Source organism: Staurois parvus, unplaced genomic scaffold, assembly GCF_062004578.1.
Source record: "Staurois parvus isolate SC_StPar_1 unplaced genomic scaffold, SC_StPar_1.0 ptg000102l, whole genome shotgun sequence".
Classification (NCBI taxonomy): Eukaryota; Metazoa; Chordata; class Amphibia; order Anura; family Ranidae; genus Staurois; species Staurois parvus.
The window spans coordinates 1,893,626-1,907,935 of NW_028317898.1; the positions used below are offsets into that span (position 1 = coordinate 1,893,626).

Genomic DNA, 14,310 nt, shown 5'->3' on the forward strand with positions numbered 1-14,310 from the left:
AGGGCCCAATTCAGACAGTTCAGATTCTCCTCTTCAAGTATCTGCAGTGGAGAAACTTCAGCCCCATGTACACGCTACACACTGTGTCCAGCAGCAGTGCAGTTAGATTTGTACCCTATACAACAAAATGGCTGGTACTGCTGCTATTTACATGTAACTGTTCATCCAAGCATTTACATATTAAGGGCTCAGACTGGCTCGGCTTGCAGACTTTGCTTTGGCTGCATGCTATTACCGGTGTCCCAAAATGTTACCCCTGAATGCAAACAGTGCTGCTCTGTTCAGATACAGTGTTTAACCGCTTTTGTACACAGCAATCTATTCTAAATGAGGCCCAAATCTGCTGATGTTTGGAATCTGCAACTGCAAATCAACGATCACATGCTTGAGTTGAACAAATTGCAGTACAAAAAAATAATCACATTCTTTTGAAATGAAGTCAGATTTCTGGATCAACACATACGTAACAGCACTTGATTACGCACATAACTTGAACATAAAGGATACTGACTGTTCCTTTACCTTCTTGACTAACTCTCACCCACAGTTCAGGACTTACTCAATTTCCACTTAAAGTTACTGAAACCAAAGAAATGTCAAACATAAATCACACTTCAATTCACCAAACAATATGGAGTACTCCACAGGGATTGGGACTCAGAAAAGCCATGACCCTTTCCAGAGCCAGGTCAACTATTAGGACACTGGGCTGGGAACTAGTCTCTCAAGCACTGCTTCAATAGAAGGAAGTCTACGATTTCACAAGTCTTATAAAAACAGGACTTTTCAGCAATGTACTGGGCACAGGGGACTTGGTATCTCAAGAAGTCTTGAGATTTGATAAGCTTTGAATGGGTTTAATTGTGACAGTTTTCATATTGAATAATGCATTGTTTTTTTCTGTCCGTTATCTGCTTCACATTCTAAGTTACAAAAAGAATAGGTATTGTTGTGTAAAGCTTACAAAGCACTGTATGGAATGGGAATATATTTCAAATAACCTTATATTGACTTATTTTACTTTGCAAGTCATGAAAACGCCAATCATGATCTGTATTTTTATGAACCCTGTAAAATCACTGCTAATTGTGAAAATGGTAACCGTCTACATCTTATGTGGATCTCAGCTCTGGGGTTGATTTACTAAAACTGATGCAGCTATGCATGGTAGCCAATCAGCTTCTAATAAAAAAAAAAAAAAGGAAAATCTCTGCAATGGGATACAGATAGCAAAAAAAAACAAATGGACAGATCATAATGTTGCAATACTCTATACAAAATGAAAAGGTTTTGCCCTTACTTCTACAGGACAATATGTTGTGGAAGTGTGATACCATTATTCTCTTTAGTAATAGCTGCAGCAAACAGGCACACCGAGAAGTTCTGGTGGTAATAATTAGCCTCTGCAGCTTTGTAAGGGGCCCAAGGAAAACGTCATAGCCTTCAGGCTGGTTTTAGGGAATTGTAATTTCACATACACATTACAAAGCTTCCCATCATACCCATCATTACCAGAAAGATAGCCATAACATCTCTTCTAGTGATCGATTTAAGACTAAGGCGTTCTCAGCAGTGAATGAAATATTTTCCAGGCTGAGGCATTTGTTCTTTATCCAAACAAGCACACATCTTGTTCCAAACTCTCTGGGTAGAGTGAAAAATTTAACAGTACAAAGTGAAGTATAGATTCCAGTTAGAGGTCGTTCCATTTCTGTATGTATATAGGAAGAGTGGGCACCAACTATGTTATTCAGTTTCATCAACATGCCCATGTTGGGAAGCAGAATCTCGCTACAAGTAAAGTGTAAGCTTTACATAGGTCTACATAAAAGAGCTAACAAAAACCCTGCTACAAATCACCATTCAAGCTTCCGTGTGCTGGGAGCTGTTACAAGATTGCTCAATTCTGAGTAATGTTCGCATTAGGAAACTAGTTTCTATAAACTACACATAGGAAGAAAACTCATACTAGCGAGCAATACATCATGTTGTGTCAGGTGTTTTCTCTACTTATGTTGGCGGATAAGTGCAATTAGAAAGACTGCAGGGTGCTTTGTGGAAACCTCTCTGTTTTATCTAGTAGGTACAACCTGTGGTACTACTGCTTAAAAGTGGAACTTTTGCTGCTTCACACTTCAGGCTGACCCTTTTGAAGGTATAGCTATCTACATCATTAAAAATACATGCCTATACTGTTTAACCACTTCTCGTCTAGCCCATGTACATAAACGGCTGACGGGAGCAGTGCAGGAGCGGGTGTGGCTGGTTATAAACAGCCTCCGCATTCACTGCCTGTGCGCGCTGCCTGGGAGAGCGCAGCACCGTGATCCGGTGCCCGCTGTGTCCGGAGGGCACAGCAGCACACCGGTCGCTGTACGGGACCTCTGTGTGAGGTCTTGATTGATGTGATCACTGACTGACCAATCAGTGATCACAGGAATAGTAGTAAACAAGATGTCACGTCCTGACATCATTGCTTACTACTTGTGAAATCTGTGAATGATCACAGAGGTCACATGGTACAAGGCTATTCACAACAGCCTTGTACCATGTGACAAGGTGTGACCAATCACAGCTCTCACAGTATTTCTCAATGGCTACAAGAATGCAGCCAGAGAGGAGAAATTATTGCTTTTTCAGCCTTTATGGGTGTAAAAGCAATCCGTGTAAAAAAAAGAGAAAAAAAAATCTTCATCACCCCTCCACAAGTAGTAGAATGTCACTATGGTGACACTGTACTGCTACGGTGATGGTATGTTAAAAAACAACAAAAAAAACATAAATAACAACATGAAAAATAAAAAACAAATCAAAACTTTTTGAAAAAATTATACATTTTTGGTTATAAACTAATTTGGGTTATTTTTTTTTTTACTAAAAAAGATAGATGAATACATTTTGGCCAAGATTTATGAAGAAAGATTATTTATTTTCAAATTTTATAGGAAAAACACTTTTCAAAATGTTTGGACTTTTTCATTTATATAGCAAAAAAAAAAAATCCCAGTGCTGAATAAATACTACCAAAATAAAATGTTATCTGTCTCAAAAAAATGCTAAAATATTCATATGGGTACAATGTTACATGACTGTGCAATTGTCATTCAAAGTGTGATAGCACTGAGAGCTGAAAATTGGCCTGGACAGGAAGGGGGTGAAAGGGTCCAGACTTGAAGTGGTTAAAACCCAGCAATACACTGTCTCACCCTGCTCTGCACATGCTCAGTTGCTCTCAGCAAAATGGCAGCCCCTGGCAACAAGAAACAGGAACACTGGAGGAGGCAATTTACAGCAAACACTAATTTTGGTAGCAAAAGCAATGTGGAATGTGAAATCAAATCTCATGCCTACAATGTTACTTTCCTAATAAAACCTGTATTAGTGTTATGAGGAATTGTAGTTTATGATTGACATTTGCCTTTAACAAGGGAATACAAGCTATGCTACCATAAAGTAACATACTTCAATGGTTTATCACCATGTTAAAATTCAGCAGAAATAAAAATGCACCATAATATCAGCAGGAAGGAACTCACAGTTCTGATAACCTGTTTCATGAAAAGGTCAGCGACTAGCCCATTCTTCTTCACTTTGAGACAAACAGCCAGGTGCTGAGTCAAACTGTTTAGTCCTAATTACAACCATGCTGAAAAGCAGTTTCTAGTTCTTGGCATTTATATTATCATGACTAACTGGAAAGTACTGTGTGCACATTGCCAAAGACATAGAAGGATCTACGACTACTTATCCATTATAATTCAGGGTATTTCTTCTAATAAGTAGACCAATATTACATTACATTTGGCTGCTCTGGTGATGTACAGTGGTATAAAGAGTTGCATATATGGCTGTAATCCGGACAGAGCGCTTGTTTAACCACTTGACAACCGGGATATAGCCGAATGACGTCCTCCCAGAATGCACCCTCCCGCACACCCTTGGCGATCTCCGTGATTGCGGTGTCCTATGGACACAGCTGATAACACGATATGGTAAAAGGCTAATCACAACGGCCTTTTACCACGTGATCAGCCGTGTCCAAATCACACAGCATATCACCGTAAATGCAGTTGCTGGTTATCAGCTGCACTTTCCTCATGCTTGCACAGCGTGAGGAAAGTACTGCCGATAAACGGCAATTGTCAGAGGACAGATCGGCACCGATCATCAGGGCACTGATGATCAGTATTCAGCAGTGCCGCCCACCTGTGCCCAGCAGCAACGCCCACAAGTGTCAAGCAGTGCCGCCCACAAGTGCCACCCATCAGTGCCTAGTAGTGTCACCCACCTGTGCACAGCAGTGCCATCAGTCAGTGCCCAACATTGTTGCATATCAGTGCAGCATCATCAGTGCCGCCTACCAGTGCCCATCAGTGATGCCTCAACAACGCACATCAGTGAAGGAGAGAAATTACCCGTTTGCAAAATTTTATAATAGAAACATAGAAAAACTTTTTTCCTTTCAAATGTTTTGCTCTTTTTTTGTTTATAGTGCAAAAGGTAAATCACCCAGCGGCGATTAAATGCCACCAAAAGAAAGCTCCATTTGTGTGAAAATGTTTTAAAAAAAGTTTCATATGGGTAGTGTTTCAGGACAGTGTAATTGTCATTCAAAATGTGACAGCGCTGAAAGCTGAACATTGGCCTGGGTACAAAGGGGCAATAAGTGCCCAGTAGGCAAGTGGTTAAAGCAGAAATCCAGGTTCTAATAAAATGTTAACGATAAACTGCTTGGCACTTGTACATAAAAAGACAGCTTTTTCTGAAATACAATTAATCTGGAGCTGCAATGCAATCTGTGTCAATTCTGTGTGTGTGTTCGTGTATTGTAGCGGACTGCATTTGCTGGGTAGCAATGTTCTAAAACAATTTTGAAAATTATGGGAAGATTTCTCTAAGCCACTGAACCTACTCTAGCAAAACCTACCATTTCATTACCAGATTTCAATCATACCCACTGTCTCATTGTGCAGCCTTCTACAGTCCATACAAAGATTTGGGCCGGCTTCACATCTCTTGGGTATGCTGTGTTAAGGTACTGCACTCATTTTGAATGGGCTGCCAATGGACCCCAGTGTGGTTAAAACTGAACCAGACCCCTTTTTTCAGGGATGCAACACACAGTAGTTAGTTACCGTACTACAGATGTGACCCTGGCCTTCATATCAGACCTATTTCTGAAAAAAGCATTATATTTAGTCTAGATTAGCTAAACAAACTAAACAATATATAACATTTACCACAAAAGGCAGGACTCACCACATCACCAGCACTCGAGAACTCCTTGTTAACCAAACTCTCAAGAGACATCCATCGTACCGGACGGTTTTCATTGTCTCCAAGACAATGGTAATCCATAGGGAAGAGATCACGGGATAGTGCGTTATCTGTAATCTTCACTTGAAGAGACTCATCAATCCTGAAAAAATTGGCAAAGCAAGTCAAAGTATATATTACATAAAACAGAGTTTTAGGAAAGCATATGATTCTTGAAATGGAAGTCTAGATGGCAGAATTTCTACATATGGGGCGAGATGTGTCATGCCCTCTACTCGGTCATTTAGTGGACTTAAGGATAATTAACATAAGGATTTAAAATGTTCATACAATAAATTGTGTGGATATTCACTTACGTTATCCAATCATGTGCAGATAGTAGATGTAAGCCCGGATTTTCTTTTCACAAGATTAGACAATTTAAGTGAAACTTCACACATTTTACTGTGTGAACATTCTCAAATCCTGTATTAAACCAGCCTCAGTCATCAAAGTGTAATTTGAATTCTTGCTATGCAGGCCTGTATAGCACATCAGGGAACCAGCAATTTGAAATTATAGAGTACCAGGCTACCATGAAATAACTGCATGAAAATATTCATATTTACCAAAAAGGTCTGGGATATGCTTTAGACAAGCTTGTGTTACTGCTATTAACATTGCAATGTCAGCCCTTTCCTACATTAGACCTTTGATTTTGTTATGTCAGAAGCAGGTTGTAGTAATGTTTCCTTTGGGGCTAGCAGGACTAATTGCTAAAAGAAAAAGCTTTGCTTTAAAAGGGAACCTGTGTGGATAGAAATATGGAAACTGCCACTGCAAATTTCCAGTAAGGGTACAGGCTCTGGGCTCTCATCCTTGCCCTGGCTTCAAAATCTAATGAGTCACTGAGTTGAGACAATTTATGTAGGGTGGAAGTTTAGACTTACTGACTGCATGCTTATAACTTTTCAGTGATTTATTAGTCAGCAAAGCCAGGCCCAGGATCAAAGCTCCACAGCCTGCAACTTTAGGAGGCCGTCATTGCTTACCTACCTTTAGGAAATGATAATTGTTTGTCTCTGACTTTGAATCACTGATTTAAAACAAGCATGTAGCAGCTAAAGGCAGAATGAAGTGAGACATCCTGACCTCCACACCAGTTATAGGCCAGTGCCTCAAAATACTGACAACTAGTATTTCAAGGAGAAGGGGCCAGCAATGGAAACCTCTATAGTCTTTTTATTCAGTGTTCTGAAAAAAGCAGTGGTAGTCTATACACACACACACTCATAGGCTTACGTTAAACAATTAGTCTTTTGTATCTTCCGTGTACAACCTTGTTAGTATTAAATCAGCTATACAGTTTACGAATATTTCCGTCAATAATTAGTTAACATGCGTAATACTCGGATCCTATTGCACACAATACTGCATGTTGAGCATACATGTTTTAATGACACGAGCACGAAGAGTCACTTACACACAATTCCTAGCAGCAAGGTCTTTATGGATAACTTCTCTTCTGGCCAAGTAACTCATCCCACAGGCTATTTGAATTGCCATATGCACAAGATCTTGCTGGGAAATAGCCTAATAGAAAGAGATTGAGAAACATACACTGCATCATGGAATTGGCTGCATTCCTTCAAACAGGAGCACTACTGCTACAAATGCTATGACAGAAATTCACATATATGTAAAGTAAACCCCAACCAATAGCTAAATACACAACTGAAATCCATATATCTGAATCCCCCAAGACAGAAAGTATAAAACTTCCCAATTTTGTTGCCATTCCATGAGCAATTTTAAAGTGTGACATGTTAGGTATCTACCTAATTTTGTGCATTAAAATGAAAATGTATTTTTTCCACAAAAAATGCACTTGAAAAAACAGTGCAAATACCATGTGACATTAAAAAAATTGCAACACCTACAATTTTATTCTCTAGGTGCTCTGCTTAAAAAAATATATAATGTTTGGGTGTTCTGGGTAATTCTCTGGCAAAAAAAAGTGCAGATTTTACATTTAGCTCTGGGTCACACTGGGCTGGTTGCGGGTATCGCATCTGTTCCTGCACCTGCAGCCAAATCATGGTGCCATTCATTCTGAAGGAGCCCCCACGTATCTCAGCCCCTGGTGCATTTGCAGGAGCTTCAGGGAAATTGCATGGTCAAAAAGACCATGTGATTTCCCTTCGGCTGAATTTTTAAAGTGGTGCACCCCCTCAAACCCCTAACCCCCCACCCCCCTTTTTTTCTTTTAAACGGAAAATGCAGGCACAGCAGCCCATTCAAATAAATAGGCTGCCATTCCCACGCGTGCCACATGACCTGCAAGTGGTTATAAGATTCATCAACAAACTGGGTGTACAAGATACTTTTGCACATTATACAGCACTTAAGACTGACTCCTGAAGTTTTTGATGCCTGTGGAGAAAACCCATTATTTACCTGTAGCCATGTGGGTACTATATAGGTATTAAATATCAAGCCAAAGAATAGATTCTATACCCAGGTGTAGGACTTTTCAGACCTCTGTTTTGGGTTCAATGTATATCTCACTTAAGTGGTTACCAATTAGAAATCTTCAGGGCTCCTCTGATTTATCTTGATAGGCAATCAATTACATTTTTACAATTTTTCCCCCCCTATAGTTAGAAATGAAAGGCGGAATCTAGCCAGGATTAAAGGATAGGATGAAGTGCTTATTTACACCAGCAAGCCCTGATGAAAGCATGACTGCTGGCGTGTGCTGGGAGGAAACTGAGTGGATATGCCTAATCTCACAATTCACTTTCCTGACATTTCATGCAGTTTTAATGCCAACAGAGCGGTGTGAGGTGGATCAAATCTCACCACGCTGTGCTTAAATAAAAAAAAAGTACTGCATCCACTACTTTTCTTCAGTTCACACCAACGTAGAATAATAGTGTGAACTGGCCTCATAGGGAACAAGGCTTTTTACATAGTCTTCCCTGGGTTGCACCAGATGTGATCAATGCTCCATTCAGAGCTTTAACACACAAGCCCAAGACACTATTTTTGGCCATGTGACCAATTTTCATATTTCATTGGCCTCAACTAAAAATAATTCTTTTTTTTTAATTTTTTAAATACTTATCCCTGTGTGTTAGGATTTGTGAATTGAGGCGAATGTCATATTATGAACACATGCAGTTTCCTTTGACTGTGATGTTTAATAGCACCTGCAGTTGGAAGTATGCAATTAACACATCAGTTTCTGGCTGAAGGCAAGTCAGTCAGCTGCTGGCGTTGAAAATTTCACATCTAGATGGTACTGCATTCATGATTTAAAGTGTCTAGTTATACAACTAAAATACACCGCATAATGAAAGAACTTTTTTACTTAAAATGCCAGTTCACACCAGATGCAGTCCAGTGTGTTTTTTTTCTGCATCAAAAAAGCATGCACAGTGTTTGCCATGTATTCCAATGGCCCTAGTTCACACCAGTGCAGCCAGTTCTTGGTGCAGAAAAAAAAATAGAACGCTGTTTTTTCTGCACAGAAGTGTACTGGAACACAGGAAAACGTATCACAAAAGCACGGAAATGGAGAGTGGTGTGAACTGTAAGAAAAACGCACCTGGAATGAGTTCTGAGTGTTTTTTGTGGAGTGAACTGGCCCTAAAACAAAGTAAACATTTTTTTAAAAAACTTTGAAGCCTTAATCGTACCACTGGAGGTATCATTTATAGTGAACCTGAACTCAATGTAAGATTTGCGGTCTAAGGGTGGTTTCACACTTCTGCGCTGCAGTTTGGGTGCAGCACAGTACCTGCGGTTTTCATGCAGGTTTCCAATAGACTATTAGATTGAAATAGGTTTTTTTTGTTTTGTTTTCTAAAAGTGCACCAAAAGTCCTTCATGCTACTGCTTCTTTTTCAAATCTACTAGTTATCAGATCACAAGTCCTGGGGGATGCGGAGGGTGAGTGATAACATTAGGAAGCAAAGCCATGCTTCTCTACCAAGATGGCTCAGGTAAAAGAGCTGATTATTAGAGGACAAACAAGTTTAAGCCCTTGGTGGAAGGACTTTGGAATATATTATGGTTTTACCTTATAATTGTAAAAATGAAGGCAGGTATCATCCAGTTGCTGCAAATGATATACTTTAATTCAGAAATAAGGACGATGTCACGCCAACAACTAACTTTCTTTCGGTAACTGCTTTGAATCCAATTGCTCTGGTGATATGTAGCTGGTCAAAGGAGTAGCTGCTTCTGCTGGTTGAAATGCTACATACAGGAGCTACAAATCGAGTGTGCAACATGATTACAAGGAGCTGCATTGGATTATATAGTAGCTACAAGAGATATGCTATAGCTACTTTCAATAAATTCACAAAGCCCATTACTCAGCTACTGATTTACACACTGCTTTTGTTACTGTCACAAAGGCCTTTACTTGACTGCAGTTTAATCTTTCCAATATACCAAGGAGAAGAACACCATAACTACTTCAAAATCAAATGGTAAGATACTTCAAAAACAACCCCCCCCCCCCTCAAACTCCTATATATAAAAAAAACAACAAATTAAACAAACAACAAAAAAAAACCCCAAAAGAACCCAAAACACTGACCACATGGCAAACACTCCATTTTTAAAAAGGTTGCAGAAAAATTTAAAAATGTCATTGCAGAATGTAACATGGTAACAATTTCAGTAAACTCAGCAGACATTGATGATGGCAAGCAATTGCCTTTGCTGACAGCTGCAATGATTTTTCTTGGTGCGCATAGTGTGTGACGAGATAATGAAGAAAGCACATTCCATCGGAGCACACAAAATGACTGACTTGTACAGGCAGGCTCAAAGATTTAACTGCATAAAGGGAAAACTTTCACAGAGAACACCAAATATAAACCATAGAGGGCTAAAATTCTAACTATAAATAAGAAGAAATATTAAAGAAGTGTAGCCCCCTGCTAAACACAGATAAGGAAAATAAAAGCAAAATAAACCAAATGCATATGACAGGCACTTCCTTACCCAATTGCTTTGCATATCAACTTCTATTGCTACAAAGAGAAGTTGTATGAGCTGATGTGCCAGCCCTCTGCCCCTCTACTTTTATGCACAAGCACATTAAAATTAAGGCTTCGGCATTGAAGTGACAGGACCTGTGTCGATGAGCCTGGGTCGATGGCACAAGTTTGGCATCAAGCTGCTAAGACCATTAAGAATTTATTAACAGGTATATTTGACTACTTCATTATTTGCATTTGACATGCCTTAAAGCGGTAGTAAACCGCCAAAAAGAAAAAACTTATTTTAGAATGAAGCCCTCCAGCCGCAAGCTGTCACTGCTGACAAGGCTTCCATCTTCACCCAGTCTTTCTTCTGGGCTTGGGCCACTTGATTGGTCAAGCCACGATGATATCACTCTTTCGCATGCACCTGGGAGTCTCGGCTGCTGCACAGAGCTCTGAAGGAATGGCACAGGAAGGCCGTTCCTTCAGAGCACATATGCCGGTTGCTGCATCGGCTGCAGGGTCACTGAATATCCCCCAACTGGTGCATGTTTAGGAGATATTCCTTGTACCTACTGGTAAGCTTTATAAAAACTTACCTGTAGGTATAACTGTCCAGTGGGAGTTTACTTCTACTTTAAAGTGATATCCAATCATCTTTGTTTGCTGCCGTGATCTGACTTCCTGTTAAAGGGGGTCTGCGCCTGTTCTCCATGGTTCCACTGTATATAGGAACATAGTCAGCCTCCCTTGCTCACTCCGGAGATGGACTAAGAACTATGGGATTTGTAATGTGCATAGAACCACAACTAAGGTGCACTGCTCATTCCAAACAAACAAAAGTGGGGGGGGGGGGGGGGGGGGGAGAGGTTCAGGAGCTCACAGAAGATGTTACAAGGAAGCAGTAAAACTGGAGAGGAGACACCTAGTTTGGAAATCTTAGACTCCTTAAGAGCTATTAATATCACACACAGTAAGAAACAATTTCACAAAAAATAGATTACAGGACCATTAATTAGGGATGTGGATTATTTTAGAATAAGGATAACATTTAGTGTCACTTTAGGCAGATTTTACATTGCCATAAACTTGAATGGGAATTCAAAACCCGCTTAACCACTTAAAGGGGGCCCGTCGTACAGTAACATGTTCCGTGCTACACCCTGATAATGGGAGTAACATGTTACGAAAGGTGAACTTATCCTTTAGTGTACCATTCCACTATGTTGTGTCATGTGACTTTACTGTACATTCTTCTAGTCTTTTCAGATAAGCTGAAATCTCAGGAGGTAAAAGTTGTATTTTGCAGCAAGTTGGCAACTGAAAGTGGCAGGAAAAAATCTTAAAATAATGAATTGTGTTATGACAAGGTTTGCATATATGAGCCCTACTGTTGAGGCTTACCTAAATACATGGCAGCTGCAGTAGCACTGCCTAGCCATTGCAATACCGTCTTCGTATGGCTCTTTATTCTGTTAAAACATCAGTGTATAATGTTAAGTGTACAGATCAGAGGCAAACTGGCTTGTCATTGGAAAATCCGCCATGGGTCAATTCGTACACTTGTAGTCACAGGTGCCTGCCATCTTATCAATGTGGATGGAGTGGTAAAAGAACACATCTTGCAATTTCTAGACAGTGCCTATGACACCACAACAGGGTTCTTGTGAGCAATCCAGGAGGATTCTTCTGCAATCTTACAGCAAGTTCAGCAGAAGCGGGACTTTTCCCTATAATTTTGATGTGAAAATACTTACAAAACACAACAAAAATTTAAAGGTCAGGTACAAACACAAAAAGGTCTAGGTCAGGTTGATGGTTTTACAGATGGCATAAGGGCCCACTCACACCAGAAACTGCATGTAGCTGTGCATTTTTTCCTTTCATCTATGCATGCATTTGATGCGCATTTTACATGCCGTTGACACGCGGTTTTCTATCTGCATTTGACCTGTGAGGTCACTTCTATGTGCACTCTGTTGCAGTTCGTTTCCATGTTTTTGTGTATTTGCAGTGCGGAAAAATGCAGCATGCTGTACTTTTCTGCACTGCAATGGTGTGAACTATGCCCATAGGGTAGCCTGGGTTTTGGACTATCTATGCAGCTGGAGTGCAGTCCAAAATGCATCCAACTGTATCCCACTGCGTTGTGTGAAAGGGCCCTAATAGTTTAAAACCCTCAACTTAAAAGGTGATTCTACCAGTAACACTTCTTATCCTAGGGTGATAACACTTGCTCATACCACCGTGTCAGAACAAATTAAACAGGACACGACTACAGAAGCTTCCTTTCTTCCTTTACATCATAAGAGAAGAGATAAATTGAGATCAGCTGACAAGATTTATTTAGATTTATCAGACGAAAAAGGACCAAATAGGGAAACTGCATTGTTAGGGTTTATAAACACTTAAAGTGGAGAAAATGTACTAGCTAATCTACTCTGCTTCTTCTCCACATTCGATTAACAGTAGATAAGCAGCCATGTAAAATTGTGAGAGTCACATAAAAAGACTTAAAAAATAGTTGTAAAGACAAATGTTTTTTTTTTTAATTAAAATAAAAAAGATGTTATACTTACATTCTCTGTGCAGGTGGTCTTCGGTTCACTTCTCAATGTTATTCTTTCCCCTTCGCCTTCCTTTTCCTGTACATATTTTTGTATTGGTGGCAAAACCTATATTATAGGATGGGACTTCCATCCTTCGAGTCAATTCCTTAGCCTATGGGGAAAGCCCCCATGCCCCTCTTATCTGTGATGCCTTGATTTGCTACACTGAACAAAGGTACTATGACTGGTCAAGTAACAGTGATGGTTTGGGATCTTTGCATTCTTTTTTTTCTAATTCTTTATTAAACTTTCCAAAAGGATAAAATGAACATTCTCTGCAGTCTTAATTATGCACGTTATACCCGATAGGAAATAATTTCAAGCGGTTTTTTTTTGGTTAATATTTTATGAAGTAGACTATTTCCGTCTGATTAGAAGATTGAGTATGTACAGTGTGTATGACCGCTCATTACAACTTTATTTTGTAAACATTGGTATTTTGTATTGTTTTTCTAATTCATTTTTTGCTGCTGTATCAGATTTCTCATATGTCACCATCTTCTGGCCTGTTTTCTTTCTGAAAAACTTTAATATTATAGGGAAAAACAAACAAAAAACCCTACCACAAAACCAAAACATGTGCTTGACGAAAATACACCATGTTTACCAATTAACCTACTCTCTCTAAAGATATGATTGCAATGCTGGAGGTCAATGGACCTGAAATTAGCAAAGAAAAAAAAAACCCTCGATTATGACATATGCTTTAGTTCTTTTTAAGAAGTGGCAAACATTAATGATGAGAAAATACAATAATTGTGCTACTCGGAGGAGTGCCCATGAGTAGTTTCTGGATGGTTCTCAGTAAATACATATTAGGAAATGTGGTTAATCAGCCATGCATATGTAATCTATAAGGAAGGGGAAACATTATGGAGTACTACAGGGTACAAATAGACATGTGCTTCCCTAAAATATGTAATAGTAGACCTAGCCATTCCTCTATTATGGTAATACATAAAGTGTGATGTTGCGCCTCCCTGTAGTTATAAGTGTATATACTGTGCAATCAAACTCATCAACATAAATAATGAAATAAATCATAATAAAATATATATCAAACAATATAAAGAATTTTTTCTATAAACAAATAATAACCTAGTGTCATATAGTGTCCACAGTTCATAGGTTGTGCTGTTTTTCATCCAAAGTAATCATGTACCACCTCCTGTGTTACTATAAACATGCACACTATGTGTCCACCACCTTTCAATCCTGCGCTCACCTCCACTCTTAGACCTGTGCTCTAACAGGTCATAAGCACTTGTTTCCCTTTGCTGGGATTCTTAGGTCAGCCGCTCTCCTCCTTATGGACTACCCTTGCTTTTGATTTTCCGCCCCAAGATCACTTTATGATGCACTTTAATTCTTGGTGTCTGGCCCTTTAAGTATGCGCTCCCCGTCCTCTGTACAGGACTGCCGAGGCCTCCTGAAGCCGAGCTCAT

The 14,310-nt window shown here is 39.5% G+C and overlaps 1 protein-coding gene across 2 annotated transcripts in view; it reads right to left on the reverse strand.

Moving 5' to 3' along the window:
* Nucleotides 1-14,310, reverse strand: part of RYK (receptor like tyrosine kinase) — a 211,694-nt gene that overhangs the window by 5,439 nt on the left and 191,945 nt on the right. For both annotated transcript variants that reach the window (XM_089671227.1, XM_089671226.1), the window contains exons 12-13: nt 6,740-6,849; nt 5,260-5,419 (exon numbers count right to left, since the gene is read on the reverse strand). In XM_089671227.1, the coding sequence (XP_089527353.1) occupies nt 5,260-5,419; nt 6,740-6,849 (270 nt within the window). The remainder of the gene's footprint in view (nt 1-5,259; nt 5,420-6,739; nt 6,850-14,310) is intronic.